At 57.5% G+C, this 20,719-nt stretch overlaps 1 protein-coding gene across 2 annotated transcripts; it reads right to left on the minus strand.

The window, feature by feature from the left end:
* Window positions 1-109: 109 nt before the first annotated feature.
* On the minus strand, window positions 110-14,408 carry CLK3 (CDC like kinase 3). Of its 2 annotated transcripts, none has more exons than XM_060097009.1 (13): window positions 14,318-14,408; window positions 10,747-10,898; window positions 9,844-10,060; window positions 7,864-7,960; window positions 7,520-7,586; window positions 5,095-5,211; window positions 4,269-4,435; window positions 2,681-2,775; window positions 2,460-2,589; window positions 2,122-2,204; window positions 1,473-1,552; window positions 1,191-1,281; window positions 110-520 (listed from the first exon to the last, which is right to left on the minus strand). In XM_060097009.1, the coding sequence occupies exons 2-13, from the start codon at window positions 10,896-10,898 to the stop codon at window positions 344-346; spliced, it is 1,473 nt and encodes a 490-aa protein (XP_059952992.1). In that variant the 5' UTR covers window positions 14,318-14,408; the 3' UTR covers window positions 110-343. The 2 variants fall into 2 exon arrangements, with proteins under 2 accessions (XP_059952992.1, XP_059952993.1); XM_060097010.1 differs by lacking the exon at window positions 14,318-14,408 and adding an exon at window positions 14,274-14,303.
* Window positions 14,409-20,719: the final 6,311 nt, after the last annotated feature.

Below are 20,719 nucleotides of genomic sequence, written 5' to 3' on the forward strand. Positions count from 1 at the left end.
CAGTTCACACTTAGCTCTCCAGAAGCTGAACTGCTAAGAAAGACTTTATTAATAAGGTAGGGAAGGGAGAAGGCAAGGAGCCTGGAGATGGACACACTGGTACCAGGGGTTACAAACAGTAAGAAACACTTTATTATAACTTTACAACATATAAATAGCTTGGGTCAAATCTGTGCTTTCTGGCAGCTGGGCATCAAGTCTCCTCCCTGTAGGCTCCTGCCTTCCTTCACATTGCACTGTTCATTGGGTGGCTCTGGCCCTGGGGCCGGTGGTAGAGCTTGGAGAAAAGGGGCCGGGCAGCCCAGTTCTGCTCTCCATCTCCCAGTGCGGTGGCCTGCACCTGTCATCTGCTTGGGTTGCGGCTGGTGTGGAAAGACCGCTCCTCAGGGGTCAGACCAGCAAAGAAGGGATGCAGCAGGGCCTCCGCCAATGTGATGCGCTGGGCAGGGTCAAATTCTAACATCCGTCTCATCAGGTCAAACAGCTGCACGTGCTCCGGGGAGTCTTGGAGCATATAACTCTGCTCAGGGACACAAGGTGTCTCAGTGTGATGGCAGGGTCGTGGGAAGCCACAGCAGGTCCCCTTGCCTCTGGGAAGCCTTGCTGCGTGACTGAGAAGGCAGGGATGCCTCCCTGGAGGACTACTTCTCCCCTCCTGGACAATGAGCAGCTCTTTCCTTTTTGTGCCTGTAATAATGTTTGCTCTGAACTTGTCAGGCTACTACTGGGTGTCTTGCTGGCTTGGTGCCTCTGCCCCCACGTGCAAAGTTCTGACAGGTGGGTAGAAATCACCTCTGTGGAATTCACTTGTCCAAGCACCAAATGCAGTTGACAGAGGCTTCCTGGCCATGTCTAGGTCTTCCCTACCCCTCACCTCAGCCCTGCCTAGTTCTTCCCAAAATTGAGAGAAGAGGGGGCAGGAAGTAGCACGGTCTCTGACCTCTGGCTCTTCTGGTGTTCCCCAATTACATGCACAGCCACCCTGTGGGGAAGGGGTGGAGCTAAGGGCCCCTCTGGGGCAGTCTGCAAGAAGCCCCACTGCCAGCACCCAGCAGCCTTAGGCACAGCCTCCCATAGGGCCGGAACCAGGAGGCAGCCTGTAGCTGCCTGGCCTGTCTCTCTGCTGTGTGTCTGCCCAGTGCCTGGGGTCTCCTTGGCATAAGTTGAGCTGGGGGAAGCCAGAAACTGACCTTAAGAGGTTTGCAGTTCTCCTTCACATACCGGCCGTCAGAGCTGTTCTCATCCCAAACCAGGCCCCCTTTGTAAAAATATTTCTGCTTCCTGAAAACAAAGGACAGGAAGGGTCAAGTCTTAAATGGGAACGACAGTGGCAGCCTGAGGAATGGCAGCAAAGCAAGGCAGGGGATCCTGGCCTGACCCAGCAGGAAGGTCTCGGCAACAGGTTTGCCAGGTCACTCCAAGATGGGAAAGGCCCCTAGGCCAGCCCTGTGGGAGCAACCAGGACTCCTTACCTGGTACGGTGGATCATGTGTGATGGGATGGGCCCTAGGATCTTCTCCATCATCACCAAATGCTCTCGGTTTTCGTGGGTCTGTGGAAGGTTAGGGACACAGCAAGTGGGGGTCAGTGCCAGCCTCTGCCCCCTCAGGGTCCCTCAGGGAATAAAGGATAAAAAAGATGGGCAAGTTCCCTTCCTGCCCCAGGAGATGCAAACCCACCAATGGAATAGCAGTCCCAGCCTTTCTGACCTGGTGGCAGCCTGGGACCAGGGATGAGGCCAGCCTGTTCTCTCAGGGTCACGGGCAGACTCCTTGACCCTTCAGGTGCACTGCATAACTACACACCTCTTTCTGGCTACGTTCCTCACTCTCTCCCCAGAAGGTGCCCTGCCCCAGCCCATCTCCATGCCCTCACTCATGCGGTGCCCCTTGCCTGGAATGCTCACTCCTCCCACCCCAATCCTCCATCCTTGATGGCTGACCACAAGAGTCCCTGAGTGTTCCAGCTACCCTGACCTCTTCCTTCCCCTGAGCATCTACAACCCTCAGGAGACAATCTCACAATGTGCTGACTGGTGGGCAGTGGTCCCACACTAGGCCTCTGCAGCCCGTCAAGAGTAGCAGCACTTAGGGTAGTGGGGTGATGTGGGAGAGGCCTTACCTGGAAGAGTGTGAAGCCCCGGTAGTACTCAAAGAGAATGCAGCCAATGCTCCAGACGTCGCAGGGCTGTGCCCAGCCCAGCTCTGAAAGCCAAGAAGGGACAGGCTATGAGATTCAGCCCCTGTGCTCCCAGCCTAGAGGTCACAGTGCAGCTACCACACTGCCTGGCAAGGCTCCTGCCCCAAACCCAGTAGAGAAGTCTCTTGGTAAGGCCAAGTCAACAGCCATAGTGACTCAGCACACTGGCCTCAGGTGGTGGACAGGCACCTCACTCCCTGTTTATACCCTCCCAACAACTGCCCGCTTTATCAGGGTTGGGAGCTACACAAGTCACTCACCCAAGATCACCTCAGGCGGGCGATAGTGACGGGTGGCCACAATGGTCGTGTGATGCTCGTGGTCAAAGGTAGCACTGCCAAAGTCAGCCACTCGGATGCTGGTGTTCTTCACCGACTTCTCCTCACAGCTCTGAAGGGCAAGGAAGGTGAGCCAGGTCGAGTCTGTCCTGGTGGGTAACGCACCCCTGGAACAGGGCCTCAATCTTTTCCCCCACCAATACCTTGTGCTCATTGTAGAGAGTTTCAAACTCAGAATTCACAAACAGGATGTTCTCTGGCTTCAAGTCTGTGTGGGTCAGTTGGTTCTCATGTAGAACTGGGGAAGCAGGAGAGGAGGGAAGCAGACACTGAAAACCTGGGCTTCCTCTCTGGCGCACCTGCCAGCGCTAGGCCAGCTCCCTCTTCCAAAGCCAGCCTGCCAGAGCCCCTCACAGCCCCTAACCTCAGCAGTGGGCCAAGGGAGCAGACCGAACTGCCTCTGTACTGGCTTCCCTCTCTAGAGTTCTCTGTGCTTAAGGCCTTGGAAGGTTCTGATTCTTGAGGGGGCAGGGGAGACTTTTTCCATTTATAAAACCTCCCTCCACCTGTCTGCAGGGGATCAGGCCTCCTCAACCTGTCTGTCACCAGAGCTGCAGCATCAGCCTTGGGGTGGTTCCCTCTCCCCAACACCAGCTACGTAATGTGCAAGGCCCAGGGCAAAATGAAAATGCAGGTCGTCTTATTAAAAAGTTAAGAATCTCAAGATGATGGGCTTCCCTGGTGGCGCAGTGGTTGAGAGTCCGCCTGCCGATGCAGGGGACACAGGTTCGTGCCCCGGTCCGGGAAGATCCCACATGCCGCAGAGCGGCTGGGCCCATGAGCCATGGCCGCTGAGCCTGCACGTCCGGAGCCTGTGCTCCGCAACGGGAGAGGTCACAACAGTGAGAAGCCCGCGTACCGCAAAAAAAAAAAAAAAAAAAAAAAAAAGAATTTCAAGATGGTAGCAGCAGAGTATTAAACCAAGCACAGGGCCCCCTGTGAAGCACAACAATGAAGCCAGTCCTGCCTCTCCTCATCCCCAGCCCCGAGCGGGGAGAAGTGTGCCTTTTTCTTCCAACTCCTGTCCCACCGATGGTGGCACCCTGCCACTCATCACTTTTCCCGTCTGGCACTCAAGACCCTCACAACAGTGTGGCCCATCTCTCCCAACATGGGCCCTCTCTTCACCAGAATGAGTTGCAGCACATGCCAGGCTCTGGGCCATCGCTGAATGCTCACCTGGCTTGGAACACTCTCCCCTGACCCGTCATCTATGCAGACCCTGTAGTCTAGCTCTAGGTCTATCCACCTCTCCAACGAGCCTTCCCAACCTGTTCCAACCACTGCAAATCCTGCCGTGCTGAGCACAGGCACCACCAAATATGCTCTCAAAGGCTGGCAGACAGATGGGAAATGATGGTGAGACAGAGGGTGTCTATGTTGACAGGACCTGTGGGTGGGACCTGCCAGGTCAGTCTTTGACCTCTTCATCCTATGCAGGAGGGTAGGAACCGGGGTGGTACAGGGCTAATTCTGGAGCAGCTCTTTCCTTTTATTTTTCCCAAGTGCTTGGGGGCAGAGGCCAGCTCAGGAGCCCCCTAGAGAGGACTGCAACCACTCCATCCTCACAGATTCCTACCTGAAGGCCTTTCGGCCAAAGGGGCCCTGGTGTCTCTGGCCCAGCAGAATAGTTAACGATGTGCTAGAGCGAATGATGGAGAGCAGGATCACCAGGTGACTCTGCTGCAGATATGTGGCTGACCCATGCTCCATTTGAGGATGGAAACTTACACCTAAGGGCGTGGCAGAGCTGGTAGGCCATGTGCCGGACATGTGGTAGAGGGTAAGGCTGGAAGTTATTCTCCTTTAGGAACTCAAAGGTGTTCTTGCCCAGGAGCTCAAAGGCGATGCACATGTGACCATGGAAGTTGAACCAGTCAGACATCAAGACGCACAGGCTGGAGGAGAAGGATGGATGGGGCTCAGGGTCTGTGCTGGGGGGGCTGGCTGCCTCACCCACTCCCCTCAAGTGATGCCAGTCCCCACTCCCTCCCAGGCCGCTGGGTCCCACGCAGGATGCAGATATACATAGAGAAAGAAAATTATGGGCACAATCCCTGCATCTCAGAGAACGAGGTGGAGTTAACATCCGTACACTCCACAGAACAAGCATTGCTTTTTCCCACCCCCTCAGCTAAGCTTCCTGAGATCCTGCAGGGCTCAGAACAGTGCTTGGAGGAGGGGAAATGCTCAGTGTCTGTGTGCCAAAGGTGGCTCTCCTTTGGGTATCTCTGACTACATGAGAGCCCCAAACAGCTTGGGGTTTGTATCTTGTCTAATGCCCACCACAACCCAATGAAGCCCCCAATTCACAAACTCAGGGTGGGGAGGCCCGCCTCAGAACACAGAGCTGGTTGTGGTGGAGCCTAGACTGAAATCCAAAGGTTCCTTCCAGCAAGACTCACTCGCCAAACTCCCCTGGCTCTGGTTGTCGGCAGAAGGCATGGTGCCAACCAGGTGAAAGGGCACTGCTCAGCCCCAGTGGGTCCAGGCAGTTGGGGCTGGAGTGGACACTGCCCCCTAGGAAGCTTCCCTCCCATTCCTTGCCAACACTCACAACTTGTTCTCTTTGTCCTTCTCCTTGATTTTCTTGAGAACATTGATTTCTAGCCGGGCGGCCTCCCGGTACTTGCCCACGTTGCGGATGATCTTCAGGGCAACCTGAGACTTCCCTCTGGACCAGGGAAGGAAGCAGAATTTCTCATGAGAAGCTGTGCAACCCTTCCCCCACCCACTGCCCCAACCCAGCAACTCCTGGCAAACACTACTCAGGACTCCAGGAACAGGGCCTGCCCTGAAGACAGCAGATTCTTGATGCCCAGCCTACCCCTTGTAACACTAGACCTCTACCATTATAACAACAAGTTGCTGTTGGCATCCGTGCCAGTCTCAGGCTTTTATGATCTCAGCCACTGCCAGCTCCCGGGGGCGTAGGCAGAGAAGTAGAGCCCTATCCTGCTGACCAGCGCCAGCCCTAGAGCTCACTCAGTAACCCAACCTGTAGGCCAGTCCGTTGATCCTGGCCAGGCGGTCCCACTCAGAACCCTCTGCGGCACCTCCTGACCTTCCAGAGCACATCTACAAGTCTGGGCAAACTGCTCCTCCTGGGATTCCAGGATGGAGTGAGGGCCTGGCAAGAGGGTAAGGGTCCCAGCAGCAGGCTCCTCTCCCTGGGAACCCCAGGGCCGATCCCTTTAGCACACCACCCTGGCCCCACCTGCCTGCCTACCAACCACGGCATTTATCAGAGACCACAGACTGCCAGGAACCTTTGTTCAGTGTCCGTGAGGATTTTAATAATTCCTGCTCCACACCTCCCACCCTTAGCCCCAGCACCAGCCCTGTAGGCCACTTGCAGAATCTCAGCAGAGAATATCTGCTGAGGTTAGCCTGCTAGGTCCAACGCTGTCAGGAAGGAAAAGCCAGAGTTCAGATGCCCAGTGGGAAACTAGAGTGATAAGCGTTGGCCCACAACGGTGTGGCCTTGAAGCCTCTGGGAAGCTGGCCTTGGTGCCTGAGGAAAAGTTTACAGGCCCCAGGGCAGAGGCATCTTCTAGAGAACACCCTGTTTTTCTCTCCTTATCCCATTTTCCCAGATTTTCAGGGCAGGAGAGGACCTCAGAGGAAAAACCACCACTCCAGCCTCCTAGAACAGGATCCCTCAAGGGCATTCCAACCCTCGACACAGGGAGCTCGTCACTTCCACACAACTACTACCAGGCTTGGACGGCCCCTCCTTTTGCTGAGCTGAATTCTGCCTCCTCACAACAAGCCCACTGGCCGACTCCCTCTGGACTCCCTATAGGTCCCCTAAGCCCTGTGCCTACCCATTAGTGACTTCGAAGGCTCACTTTCCATCTAGCTACTCAGAGTGACACAGCCCAGAGAGCCCCCATGTGGCACAGCTCTCAGATCTGCCACATCTCTCTCTCGTCACTGTACAGTCTACATGTCCCTATGCCCACTGGTCCCAGCCCTAACCTCTTGGCCCACACGGGGTCTGAGGGGTGTTTAAATGGGAACTGGGCGCCCAGGGAGGCTTCCTCAGTGATAAGCACTACCTTAAATTGGGGCCACATGGCTGGCTGGACTGCTGGGCCTAACTGTCCTTTCCAAGCAACCCTCTGAACCGAGCACAGCGGTACCCGGCTCCTCCATTCAACAGGTGGGGGATAGAGTCAGACCCCAAGCGTGTTTCTTCATCTCTAAAATAGTGCAAGTCACATAAGGGCAGCACGTGGCTCAAAGGAGACAGCAAGGCCACAAGCACTTGCTGGTCAAAGCGACAAACCACAGAGAGGGCCATTAAGGTGGGAAGGCAGTGGGCTCCCAGGAGGTAGCCTCCCAGCCTAAGGTAGAGGAGGCAAGGCTTCTGGTCTTGAGGAATGGCAAGGGGACAGAAATGTTTTTCACTGCTCAGTCTAGAAGGGAGTAAGGTACCCCCAGAAGCACCCCTACACGCACGGGTGCACCCCCGCTCTACCTCAGCACACTCAAAGGGGCCCAACCCTAGCCACACTGGAGAAGGCAGCAGCCTGCCTGGTGAGAAAGCCCAGGGTCGTCTTCTCTCAGTGGGGGCCTGCACGGCCTCTCAGGCAGACCTCCAGAGGGTGAGGGCTCATGTTTGAGCTGGGCTCAGCAGTACTGTCAAGCCCCTGCCAGGCCCAGACCCTAAGAGATCACAGGAAGCAGATCCAGACCACGGAGGAGCCAGGGCCTTGCCCTGTTCTGATATCCGCAACCACAGTCCTGGGGAAGTGGGGAAACTGGGGCAGCGCCATTCACTGACCAGCAGTTCTTGGGCAGAGATGCCACATGCCTATGGAATCCCAAGAATTTCTCCCTAATTCAGGGGATCAGCACAACCCCAATATGCACAGGTCAGAACTCTGCTTTGGTGCTACTCTTCAAAAAGAAAGAGGTTAAGCTCTGCCACCACCTTCAAGAACCTCAGGCCAACTTTTCCCAGGAAGATGGCTCACCTGGCATGGTCCAAGCACTCCACCACCTTGCCAAAGGTGCCTTCACCCAGGTTCCCCACGATCTCATCTAGGAGAGAAAAGAAACAGGGCATGAGGATCCGGAGGACAGAGGATCGGCAGCTCCTGCAAGTTCACAGCATTCAAATTCTCAAAAACAAAAGAGGTTTCTCTCTCACTGCTACACTCTTAAAAACGGAAGTTGCTAGTGTCTGTGTCATTCAGGCAATTACTGGTGGCCCCGCTAAGGCGCCACGCGCACTAGAGGCCCCTCCAGGCAGGAGAGGTCTCGTCTAACAAGGGGGATAGAAAGTAGAGAGGTAAAGTTTTACGAAAGGTGGCTGTACATCGCTCTTGGAGCCAATCGCCGATCCGGCACACCAGGTGGCCCTCCTTGTCATCTTCCACACTCCGGCTGCTGCGCTTACTGCTCTGTTGGCTTCTCTGCATGCACCGCCCCCCGAAACGCCATCCGACCAATCGCATGGTAGGCGGTTCCGATTGACAGATTGAGGTGTCAGTCAAAGGCAGAGGTGGAGACGGTGAGGAGCCGGTGGGTTGGTTGATTGGATTTTCCAGATCCCAGCATTTCATAAGGCACACAGCATATATAACGATAGGGATATTGCAAGGGACACGTCAAGACACAAACTGACTTCAAAAACAGAAAAGTAAAAACAGCTACAGGTATGTAAAGAAAACTCGGACATTATCTAAGAGAAGGGCGCCGCAAATGCTCAGAAAGACAACCAGCCTCTGCTGCTGAGGGGCTGCCGTGTAGAGAGTCACAGGCCTGACTCCCTCCTCCACTGAGTCTCCCCCTCCCGGGCCCTCCCATGATGGCTTCGGCCAGGGTGGAGACACAGTGAGAACGGCGCAAGAAGATGGCTGGCCCAGCCTGGGTCCGATCATCCAGAATGGTCAGAGGCCACTCTGGCTGGCTTCAGCTGCAGAATGCCCAGCCTGTCCTTGCCTGCCTCCGTTTGCCCACGCAGTCCTGCACATGCCCGACAGCTGCCACCTGTCCCTAGACGGCATCCGTGGCCAGACTTAATTAACATCACCAGCAGAAACGGCCTTCCGTCAGCAGCCCTTGTGCCACCAGCATCGAGCAGGGAAGGAGCCCTGGATCCTCTGGGCCAGTCGACTCTCCAAGGCCTACCACCACGATGGCCCACACAGGCCCCAAGCCAGCTCCTGCCCTGGCCTTGGCACCTATGCTACTCACAGGCCAGGCCAGGCCCGGCCCATCTTGAGCCTCACGACGACAGAGGGCACCAAAAAGAGAAGAAGCAGAGCCACAGCCCTGCACTACCATCCTGTGGCAGCGTGCAGAGAGGCCACCAGGCCATGCCGGTTGCTCAGTCAACCTCAGCCCGTGGCCACTCAAAGAACCACGGGAAAGCTCAGCAGAGAAGACGCCTGGCCCCCCTCCACTGTTGCACCACTACTCCTCAGGGGCCTCACGGCCAGGAGCGAGTGAGGGAGGGAAGAGAGCTGGGGAAGAGAAGAGAAGACAGCATATACCTTCAGAGATACACAACTGGCCTTCCTTCCCAGAGGTCTGAGCGCAGTGTGGTTTCCTGGTCTCAGCAGAGACCCTTCTGTACAACCCTTCACATTAAGGATGTTTCCAGGCCCTGCTCTGGGCATGTGGCCTGCAGCTGGACAAGGCCTGGAGCTGTGGGCCTTTCTGCCATTTCTTCACATGCCCCACCACACAGGCAGCTCATCCCCCTTGCCTTGATTGCCCCTCACGTGAAGAGGCTAGACTGCAGAGGACCTGACTGGAGGTCAGAGGGAAGGTTCCAGTCCAAGCTAATTGATGGGCCCTCCCCTACCCGTGGGCACTCCAGCCTCCGGGCCTTTGGTGAGGGGTGTGGAGAAGAGACTGCAGAGGTGGATGCAGTCCATATCAGTCGGAGCACTCAGCTGTGTGTGGGGGCAATCTCTGGGTGGGGAGGACCGGGCCATACAGCCCCAGACCACGTACCAGCAACCCTATTAAGGATTCTGAAGAAGTGTCTCTGGCTACTTGCGCATGTGGCCTGTCCTGGAGTGGTGTGGAGATACAGATAGGCTGGGGACCAGCCAGCGCCGGAACCAGAGCCCCTAAGTTGCCACTGCCCATGGGCCAGAAGATAGAGGAGCCGGGCCCCTGCCCAGCCCTGCACCTGGACCAGACAACACATACACACACACACGCACGCACACCAAATGCACGTGCGCAGGGCTGGCAGTACTCACCCAGACCAGCCAGCCTGAGAGAAGGCTAGAAAGAGACGAGGCTTTTAAGCCCCAGCCCGCACACTCTGGCCACCACTCACCGAGGAGGCGCTGCTACAAGACCTGGTGCGGCGTTTGTGGCAGTGGTGGGCATGCTTGCGGGTCCGGTATGGCTCCCTTTCCCGTGACCGCCGACGATGATGGCAACGTGAAGATCCATAGTAGTCCTCTCCAAAGGATGGGCTCCGCTCTTCACACCGGTATGTGTCGCTGTCACGATGCTCCCGGTATCTCCTCTGGTAGGGCAGGCGGTCATGGCTGCCAAGACGGGGATAGGGACACTGGTCAGAGCTTCCTCCCACCAACCGGGCTCCTGCTACTAATCAAGACTCATGTGGTGGGGTCTCTGCAAAGGGCTCGCAAGGGTAGCCTGTGGGAGCAGAGGCATCCAGACTAGGGGAAGTGGGGGAGGGGGGACACGTGTGTGTGTGAAATCCAACCTCCAGAACCCCAGTTCCTGACAGCACCCCTCCAGCGCCATAGGAGGCGGAGCACTGGGAAAGGTGAGCGTGGTGGAGGACCTCTGAGGGTCCCCCAGCCCAGAGCTCTCTGTGGCCTGCAGAGACTGTTATTTTGGTCTGGGAACTGAGATAAGACCAGGGACCAATATCTGGAAAGGGCTGAAGTTATGTTCCCAATCCACAATCAGGAAGGCTCAGAGGTTAGCAGGGGAGATGCTGGCCTAGAAAACGGGGGAATGTGTCAGGAGAAGGAAGACTCAAGGATAGAGAAATAAGGGGTGGCCTGGATGGTGGCGAACTGAGGCCAGGGAATGCAGGCGAGATCAGGGGAAGAGCCTGAAGAGGACAGGGCAGTGATCAATGTGCAGCCGGGCAGAGGCGGCAGTCACCTGAAGGAGGCCCAGGGCTGCCACAAGCCTCCAGGCTGTCTCCCTAGCCCGGAAGTGGGAAGGAATCCTTTCTTCCGACCTAGTTCCCTCTCACCTTCTAGACCGAGATCTCCGGGGCGGAGGCTCCCTTCGAGAGGGGTATCGCAGTCTCCCTTCATGCTCCCGACTGTAAGACCTCCTCCTCTTCCATCGGTAGCTCAGGTACGGGTCTGGCTCAGGGGAGCGGTATCGCTTACAGTGATGCATCTAGGCCATGAGAAATAGAAAGCCCTGCTAAACACGCAGCCAGCCACAGGGCTGCCCAGGCAGCCTAGGCGCTCCTGAAGAAGAGGCCCATTGTTCTGTCTGGGGGCAGCCCCTCCCAGGGCTTTATGAAGTGAAGAACTCTGAGGTCACACTGGTCAAACAGCAGACAATGGGTAACACCCTTCTCCACCAGAGAACAAAAAAGCAGCTGCCTCCCCAGCACAGCATCATTGGCCTGGTGGCCTGGGCACTTAGGGAACCTGGAGAGCCAGGACAGGTGCCGAGGCAGAATGCGGGGAGGGGCTGGTGAGCACCATCACAGGAGACCAAGGCCAAGTAGAAAGGGAGCCTCCTGTGCTCAATTCCCTCCTGCCTGTCTGTAGGGTCCTATGAAGTGCCTGTTCTGTTGAGCCAGAGTCAAAAGGCTGCTGGCAGGGAGCCAATACACAGGAGCAAGGGGTGAAGGCCCTAGAGTTTGAGAAGTCAAGTTGCCTGGCGGAGGCCCTGAACTGTACCCTGCTCAAGGACCACAAATCCGTGTGGGGAGCCACAAGCAGAATCAAGAAGACCAGCCCTTGGACCAAGAGGGTCCCACAAACATTCCCTAGCCTACCTGAGGGTCTGGCCAGGCAGACATGGGGGTCTATCCAGCCCTTGTTGGTCTACATTCAGTCCTGGCGTCTGTAAAGATGCCAGGGTCTTCAGAGCAACCAAGTCACTTGCCCGAGGCCTATTTAGCACCCGCAGACCACCTGCTGCTGGTGCCATGCCAGGCAGCGCCTCACCTCCAACAGGACCATTACTGTGCCCTCTCCTAGATTCCCTGCTCCAGTATCCTCTTCTGTGCCCATCTCAGGAGAAGTCAGAAGGCGGGCTGTCGGGCAGGCTTTGGGCTCGGGGAGGCAGGCCAAAAGGGCCCCACCTCACTATTGCTGGTTCAGTAGGGACTTACCCCCACCACAGAAAATTGCCAGGCCGGATCAGCCATCAGCTGAGAAAGATGGCTATGTAAGGCCAGCTCCCTGTTCCACCCACACCCCAAACCCTGACACTGCCTCCACAGGAGGGCTGGGCCAGAGACCATAGCCAGCCTTCCTCCCAACCCTTCACTTGGCTATAGCCAACCAATGGTGGTCAGTCCTGGGCTTGCCTGATCAAGCACATTTTGGACAAATCCACTGAGGCTGTCTCATCTTATGAGAAGGGTCTGTCTGGAGGAGAACAGAATGGAACGGCTCTCCTTAAACGAGCATGTCAGTGAGGCATATATGACAAAACCCCTGGGAGCTTCTCTGCAATCCTGAGAAAGTCACTGCCCTCAATCTCCCCGCTGGCAGCTGTCTTCTGCCCTCTACCTGGAAGCCCAGGCCACAGCAACCCTTGGAGATACTCTGGAACAGCTCCTCAAGAGCTGTTCTGTTTTGACTAATATTTCACTGTTTCCCTGCAATTATGGCTGGGTCAGGTGCCCAAGTGATGGAATGAAGGCAGTGTCTCACATCTCAATAAGTGACAAGGAAGATGCTCCAATGGCCAGGACAAAGGCCCTGCCCATCCTCACTGGGCAAAGCACCAGACCTGGAAGACATGGTCTATTCTACAACAGGCCAAAGACTCTCTCCTGGGACCTAGAAGATTCTTATATATGCTCATGTTAGTGGAAAGAGCACAGCTTCAGATGTCAATCTGAATCCTGGCACTGCCACTTCTAGCTTGTGCCTTTAGGCAAGTTATTAAACAAGTCTAACCTTCAACTTCCTCTTGCAACAAGGGGATAGTTATCTCTTACAGGGTTCTGTGCAGATTAAATTATATCACTCCTTTAAGTAACATGCCTAGTACATGCCTTTAGGTCAAAGGCCTAGCACAGGTCTGGGCCCACAAGAGGTACTGAAGGCAGCTTTTCATTAGCAACATTAAAAAGGTTCCAGGTAACAACTAGGGGTCTGTGTTAAATGCCCTAAGGGCATTAAGGACATTTTTAAGTCCCTTCCAAGGGACCAGAGGAGAGACAGATCCGGGTAGAAAACCCTGAACGAAATCCCAGTGCTGCCTTACTGGCCTCGTGACCTTATACACTAGGCCTTGGTTACCGTACCTGGGAAATGGAGATGACACGACCTCCCAGCCAACTTGGCAAAGGAGATGACACGTATGAAAGCTATATAAAACATCACACACAAGGCAATCACAGAGGATATAACTTCTCCTTTAACACATTCTAGGCAAGTGAAATATTGGGAACACCAGATGCTCCTCATTATCTTCCCAGCTAGGGCTCTAGGGCCCATTTCTCATCAATTATCTCTGATTCTCTGAGACCTCAGCAAACAGGTTGTTACGCTATGCTCTGGAAGGCTCTGCCTCTGCACAATGAAGAAAAAGGTAAGGTGAAGGAAACCAGGCGGAGGATGCCAGCTTTTCTCTGAGCACGGGCCTAGTCGTCTTCTCATTTGCTGGTCCTGGCCAGAGAACTGGGCTGACAAGAAGAGCAGCCAGCCAGGTCAGTGGCTGCCCTCCCGGATTCCGGCCACCCCAGCGCCCCATGGTTATTTTTGGCTGACGCTGCCCCACCGCTGCAACCTCAAACCTGCCACCTTGCAAGCCGCCACCACCGGGTGAAACGCTCCTCCTTTTCAAGGGCATGGAGGAGGGAAGCTGGAAGGCCGCCAACTCCGCCTCAACGGAGCCCTGGCTCAGGCGATTCCCACCCCAGCTCCACACCAGGACACCCGCACCCGGAACTAAAGCACAGAGATTCCCGGACCGAGGAGCAGCCCGGGCATTTGTACTGTCAGCTTGGCCGGGCCCCTCCTCCGGGCTGGAGCGGATCCAGCATCACAACAAAACACTCAGGGGGCCTGAGGCCCTCGCTCGCGTCCCCTCCTGACGCCTCGGTTCCCAGAGATCTCAGAGCCCCGTCCCCCGTAACCGCCGCCAGTGGAGGCGAGGGGAGACCTGGGGGAGGTCGAGGGGGGAGGGGAGGGGAAGGCCAGCTTGGGCCGGAATCAAACTCCAAGCCGCGCGGGGAAGAGGAAATGTGCGAACTAAGCCTCGAGCCGGGGGTAGGGGAGGGGTCTGAAAACCCCTCCAGGCTATCCCAGGTAGGACCCCGACCCCATTCCGCGGGCAGGTGCAGGGCCCAAACAGGATCCCTGCAGGGGCCTCAGAGGCCTCTTAGGCTCGGACTCCGACACGAGGGATCGAGAGGTCGGGGTCTGCGGTGACCGCCCTCTGGGGGAGAAGCGACGGGTCAGGGGTGAGAGGTCGGGTCCGCGGCCTGAGACAGACCGAGAAGAAAACGAAAGAGAGTAGCCCAAGACCGACCCGGGAGCCCTGGGATCCACACCCAGGGCGCCCACCCCTCCGACTCACCGCCCGCCAACCGCTCCCGTAGCGGGCCCGGACCCCATACTCACCGTCTCCTAGGCTCCGGCTGCAGCTAGGCCCCACTCCCCGCTCCCAGCGCCTCTTCCGCTTCCGGCTCCGGCCTCCGCCCGTTGCAGCCCCGCCCCTCGCGTGACGCAGCCGTCGCCAGCTCGGGCTCGACCCGGCTCGGCGGCCTGGCCGCTCTAGCCCTCGACTCGAAGGCTCTGGAGGACCCGCCTTCTCAGCGCCGGTCGGTGAGGCAGCTGCGGAGCCTGGTTCCGGGAGGGCCGAGAGGAAGTCCCCGGCCGCGGCCCGCCTCCCGCCGTGTCGCGTCGCACGTAGGCCCCAAAGACGCGACGGGGGCGTCCCCGGCCGACGGCGCCGGAAGCCAAAAGGTGGAGCCCCAACCCCGCCTGTGCCTGCCTGTCCCTTCCTGCGTGCCGAGAGGAGGGCATTGTTTCGCTGTCGCGCCAGTGAAAACCAGGCGGGCCTTGAGCGCCCGTCTGGCTCCGGGGCCTAGGAGGGCGCTAAAGATCACGGAAGGCTCGGGAAGGCTGTCCCGACTCCCAGTTATGTGGAAGAAGCAAATGAGACCTTATTCTGTTTGTGTGGAGGTTTTTTAAGACGTGGCGGCAAGCCGTAGGTGCACAGCAGTTTCTGAGAAGATATCGGAGAGTCACGTAGGCGGGGCCTCTGGAGGGATGGGGTCTGGAAGAAAGGGAGGGGTGTCGCCTTTTCCTTGAGCATCCTTGGAGGACGGCACTAAGCGGACCAGCATTGTTTCTCAGTTTGTAAACCTCCGCCAAACAAAATACCTGTGCCCCGCCGCGGGCTGACCCGGCTGCCATTTCTCCCCGGAGTCACTCGGCGACCCCTTTGCCCGGGCCGCGAGCGTGGGCTCACCAAAGCCCCGCCCACCTGCTTACCCCGCGCGTGGGCAGAGCGGAATAACGAGGCCCTGTTTCCAGATGCGAAAACCGAGGTTGGGTCCTTTGGAAGACTTCACTGTTTGTGAGGTCCCCACACTCCCCGCCCCCGGGCTCTAGTTGGCGTCGCTCAGCAAAGCGGGTGGGAGCGTCCTCTAACTGCCCCCGCGCCACGCCAGGGACCGAGCATCCCTCCAGACCCCACCCCTCCCCGGGACAGCACCGCGGGGCCTGGCCGCCAGCCATCCCTCTCCCCGGCCCCGCCCCGGCCTCTCCCCAATGAGGATGGGCACGCCCCTGTCGCGAGTCGTCACCTCCCAGCCACCCAGGCGCTGTCGGAGCGGAGCCGCGCTGTCGGAGCGGAGCCGTCCCCTCGGGAGTTAGGGAAGGCTCTCCAGTCTCTAGGCTCTGGCTCCCCCTTAAACTGGGGTCTGACGGCGTGGCTTGAGCGGGTGCTTGGTACCCCCCAAATCTCCGTTAGTTCCACCACCCCTATCGGAAGTAAACAACAGAAGTTAAGTAAAAACGGGATGCTTGCTACACTACTGCAGCCTCAAAACCGGCTCCAGGTCCCCCTCCAACCAAATGCACCCATTCCCCCCCAGTATAGAAATTCAGCAGCCGCTTCTAGTGTGCAGTTGATGACCAAGAGCCCGGCTGTCTGCGCCCCTAGATCCCGCCCCTTTAGGCTCCTGCCTCAGGGGTCGGAGCTTCTGAGTTGCCATTCTTTCCTGGGCCCCAAAGCTTGGCCTATGGCCCGCAGCCATACCAGCCGAGTTTCATCTAAGGGTTTCATCCACTCAGACGAGGTGGGAGGACTCTGGTATCTTTTCCTCCCACCGCTTGGTGTTGTCCGCAGTTTCCATGGCTCCTGGAAGCCGCGATCGCGTCAGCAGCTGACGGTGGAGGAGCTCAGAGAGGCTCCTGTCCCTAGTCCTGACCTGGGCGCCAGGCTCTGAGCGGGTAAGTCGAGCCCTCTTCCCGCTAGCCCACCATCGAGAACACAGGAGTCCCCGCCCCCCAGTAAAGAAGCAGAGCTTTCTTTTTTAGAAGTAGGATAGGCGCCATCTCCCAGCTCCCCCTCTAAAATCTTCAGTCCAGCAGCTGTCCTGCCTGAAATTCTACCTTAGAGCCTCATTCTTTTGTCTCTTTGTTCCTAAAAGAACTCACACCTTGAAGAAAGAGAGGCACTTGGGAAAAGTGAAGTATGGATAACTCCCCCACCCCCAGTTCACCCCACCCCACCTCCCTCATTCCTCCAGTGCTGGATGGCTGAGACCTTGGCAACTGGTGGCTGGGGAGGTCAGGGACCTGGACCACCTTCAGAGAAGGTTTGATCCACATCCTCTGCCCCTCAGGTCCACGCTCTGTCTCTGGGCCTCAACCCATGTGCCCACCAAGTCTTTTCTGTGCTGGTTGAGGACACCAAGGAGATGCCTCTGCCCTGTGCCCTGCCACCTGAGCCCCACAGCAATTATGGCCCCCTTGATCTCCCTTTTGCCCCCCTGTGCTCTTGTCTCAGCTCACCTCTCCCCCTAGGCCCCACCTCCTCTGATCCCCTCCTTGTCCTCCTGCCCTTGCTCTCTTCTATCTGCCACATCCATCTTTGCCCTTTCCGGGGCAGTTAATTCACCTTCAGGCCTTAGCCCAAGGGTCACCCTGGAAAACCTTTCTGGGAGCCCCAAGGAAGGGTCAGACTCCCTTCTCTCTGTTGCCACAGCACTTGGTGGCTGTGCTTCCCTCTGCGCTGGCTCCACAAGCTCAACAGCCTGACCTGTACCACTCCCCACTCCAGTAGACCATGACCGCCCCCCACAAATCAAGCCAGGAAAGCTCAGGGTCTCAGTAAGGGCTGGGGGCTGCCCATAGCGAGCCCCTGCCTCTAAGTGGGAAAGACAGAGCACCCAGCCAGTGTGAAGTTGTGGGTGCTATGCAGGGTGTGGAAGGAGGGGGGCAGGGACTGGTCCTCATGGTCCATTTTGGAGAGGCCTTGTGTGTTGGTGAAATGGAGGGAGACAGCTCAGGAGGGAGCTACAGTAACCTGAGCCTGGAGTCAGGGGAGAAGAGTGTCAAGGTGTCCAGAAGGGAGAGGGCCTGGTGGGTGGTGCTACAATCCTGAGCAGGGACGGGTCTGGGAATGTGAGGAGTAGGCAGGTCAGTTACGGGTCAGGGCCCCCACCTTACAGCTGAAGCTCTGAAAGCCGGAGAGGTACTGGAGCAGTGACTTGATTTGAGGGCTTCTGACCCCCTACGGCAGAGCTAAAATACAGTGTCTCCCCAGATGTTCCCTGGCCCTGGCCATTTCTAGGCTCCCACAATGGGAAGGAGAGCAGCAGGATGGAGGAATGTGGGCCCAGTTTGCAGTGCACTGACTACCTGCGTGACTCGGGGCAACTGATTTCCCCTCTGAGCTTCAGTCCCCCCACCCCAAACCCGGGAGGATCAAATGAACCCATGTTTGTTCAGCAAGTAGCTGGGCCATAGCACCCACAGATCATGGAATCTGTTGGAACTGAGAACTATTTAGCGAGGTTGAGGCTAGTGTTTATTTGAAATCTGAATCACCAGGGAGAATCCTGGGCGAAAGTTTAGGGTTGAAGGGGTTTAAGTGCCCATTCAGCCCCAGGGCCTGTTTCCACATCTGAGGCAAGGCCTCAGAGGCTGGTGCTCTGGGAGGGCAGGCGTGCCCCAGCTCCAGGGTATCCCCTCTATTCTGCTGTCAGGACCCACTGAGTCAGAGCCCCACGGGCCTGACGCCTGGTGCTGCCTGCTGTTCCCGGCACTCCCATCACCCCTAGCTACTGGACTGTGCTCACCCACTGAGCCCCACTGAAGGATGCAGGTGAGTGTGGGGAAGCTGGTCACGGCAGTCCCTGGGGCCTGGGCCGAAGCCTGACTGCTCTTTTCCTGGCAGGTGCTCTGACAGGGCCTTTGAGGGAGACTGGGAGTGGTCAGAGAAGAGCCTGCGGGTGTGGCTGGCAGAGAGCAGGTGGCAGCGGGCTGAGCTGGCTGGCCGCCTGCGGGCAGCACTGGAGGCCCTGTCTGAGCAAGCACAGGTGCTGCAGAAGCGGGAACGCGGGCTGGGACTCGGCAGGACCCAGTGTGAGCTGCTGGCCCCGAAGCAGAAAGTGAGGCTCTGGTCCTCTCCCCGTGGTCTTCCTTGCTTGTCCACAGCCCCAGGGAGGTCCCCTGAGCTAGCAAGTTCCCCTTACCAGACTGAAAACCCCAGAAAGCTCAGGGCTGATGCCCATATCTGGTGTCATATTCTCAGGAGGACGGCTTGTCAGGGCCTGGGGCATCCAAAGGAGACAGAGGGAAATTGAGTCCCCGGCAGGGCTACCATGTTGAAAGTGTCATCTCTGTGAATAGCACCCCCTGGAGGTGTGCAGTGCATTGCCTGGTGTGGCTGGGAGCAGTGGATAGAAGCAAAGGAAGGACCAGGGAACCTCTGCGCTTCCCCTCCCAGGTAGAATAAGAGGGAACGAGGTGGCTGGTTTTAGCTCAGTGGACAGAAGAGTTTCCTCAGAAGCCCAGTCACCCCTGGTGAAGCTTCAGTCCCCAGGGAGGGAGAGAGGGTCATGCACACTGAGGCTTCTAGGGGAGGTACCCAGCACCCCTGCCACATGTGAGAGTGTGGACAGTGCTATCCCGTGATGGCCTAGATACCTAAGCCTTTATGTGACCTGGTGGTCTCAGCCCACAGCTGACCCTCCTAGAGCCACTGCTCCCTACCAGCCAGAGAGGACCCTGGGAACCCAGTTGACACACCTGCCCACTCTCCAGCATTCCACAACAGCAGCCCCTGTACTCTTTTTTTTTTTTTTTTTTTTTTAATTAATTTATTTATTTATTTTTGGCTGTGTTGGGTCTTCGTTGCTGCCGGCGGGCTTTCTCTAGTTGCGGCGAGTGGGGGCTACTCTTCGTTGTAGCGCGCCAACTTCTCACTGCGGTGGCTTCTCTTGCTGCAGAGCACGGGCTCTAGGCACACGGGCTTCAGTAGTTGTGGCACACGGGCTTAGTTACTCCACAGCATGTGGGATCTTCCCGGACCAGGGCTTGAACCTGTGCCCCCTGCATTGGCAGGAGGATTCTTAACCACTGCACCACCAGGGAAGTCCCAGCCCCTGTACTCTTGCTGGAGCTCCAAAGCCATCAGGAGCTGGGCTGGAGAAGGTGATGTGTCTTGTGTCTAGCTGGAGATGGAGGGTTTCACATCTGGAGCCAGTAGTGATAACAGCTGTGCAGCTCTCAGAGCTGCACAGCACAGTTCCTTGTGTACAAGCCAGGGCACAGGTCCATGCTGGGCCCCCAGCTGGGCTTATCACAGCTGGTGGAGCAGGCAGGGCCTTGTGGAGTGAGCCTGCTTTATCAGGGGCTGCAGACGCTGCCCTGCCGGGGGTGGGGGATGTGTGTTGTGAGGCTGGGCCAGCCCTCTCCAGGGGCTTGTGCTGCCTTCAGCCCTCCCCGCAGCAGGTGGAATGCTCTGTGGCCCGCCTGGAGCAGGAGAGGCTGTGGGGATCCCAGAGACAGATGGAGTGGAGGAGGCCAGACCAGGATGCAGAAGACAAGTGAGGGTGCTCAGAGATGGGGGAGGGGCAGAGTGGCACAGGACAGGCAGACAGTCCCTTCTGCCCCCATGATCCTGCTACTTACTGCAGACAGAAGTGGAAAAGGCCCAGCAGTGTTTGGACCAGATGGGCCAAGAGTCCCTTGGCCCAGAGCTCAGCCTGGGGCCCCCTGAGGTAGGGATGACCAGAGCCCCCCACCCAAGTGGGTGCCTGGCAGGGCCCTGAACACTGGCCCTCCCGCGCATTCGGCCCTCCGTATACTTCATTCCCAGGTCTTCATTCTTGGAGCAGTAGCTGGGGAAGGAGGCCAGTGCAGGGGCTTCTGTTCCGCCCAAGAGGGACGCCCCTCTCCCAAACATTTGGAAAGACCCTGCGATCATCCAGCTGACTCCTCTCACGGTTCAGATGGGAAAACAGTCCGGATGGTAGGGAAAAGCTTGTTCAGGGTCATAACAGTGTGGTCTGAACATTAGGAGGAGCCCCCTAGACTGAGTGTACCTGCAGGAGATGCTGGTGCCAGGCCTGCAAGGCCAGGAGCAGAGTTGGGATGGCAACAGGGCCCAGGCACTTCAGGACCCAGATGGATTCTCGATGGGGGTAGCTGAGACCCCTGAACAGGCTCAGGATACAACCTTCCTGCAGGAACAGCTGCTGATGCTCACCCAGGTGGGTCAAGACAGGGAAATGGTCAGCCCTGCAGGGAACCCAGGGTACCAAGTGAGCCAGGCTATGCCCACCTGTGCCAGGGAGCAGAGAAGCAGGGGAACCTGGGCCCTGTCCTTGGGGGATTCTGAGGTTGAGTGGCCCTAAGGACACCATGGAAAAGAGAACGACCAGGAGGGACAGCTTGGAGCAGGACCCCCACACAGCCCAACTCCAGTGAGCACAGTTCACATCCTTGTCCACCAAAACAGCACCCTCTGCTGGTGGGAAGCCAGGGACTGTCCAGCCTCAAATC

The sequence above is a fragment of the Mesoplodon densirostris genome, chromosome 4, assembly GCF_025265405.1.
Source record: "Mesoplodon densirostris isolate mMesDen1 chromosome 4, mMesDen1 primary haplotype, whole genome shotgun sequence".
In the NCBI taxonomy this organism is placed as follows: Eukaryota; Metazoa; Chordata; class Mammalia; order Artiodactyla; family Ziphiidae; genus Mesoplodon; species Mesoplodon densirostris.

What these genes read in the sequence shown, in the direction of transcription:
- CLK3 (XM_060097009.1), bottom strand. Translation starts at nt 10,898, where the DNA reads ATGCATCACTGTAAGCGATACCGCTCCCCTGAGCCAGACCCGTACCTG. An exon ending in CGGAGATCTCGGTCTAGAAG is followed by an intron (nt 10,061 to 10,746) that starts GTGAGAGGGAAC and finishes CCGTCTTGGCAG; the next exon opens with CCATGACCGCCTGCCCTACC. An exon ending in GGGGCTTCACACTCTTCCAG is followed by an intron (nt 1,553 to 2,121) that starts GTAAGGCCTCTC and finishes AACCTTCCACAG; the next exon opens with ACCCACGAAAACCGAGAGCA.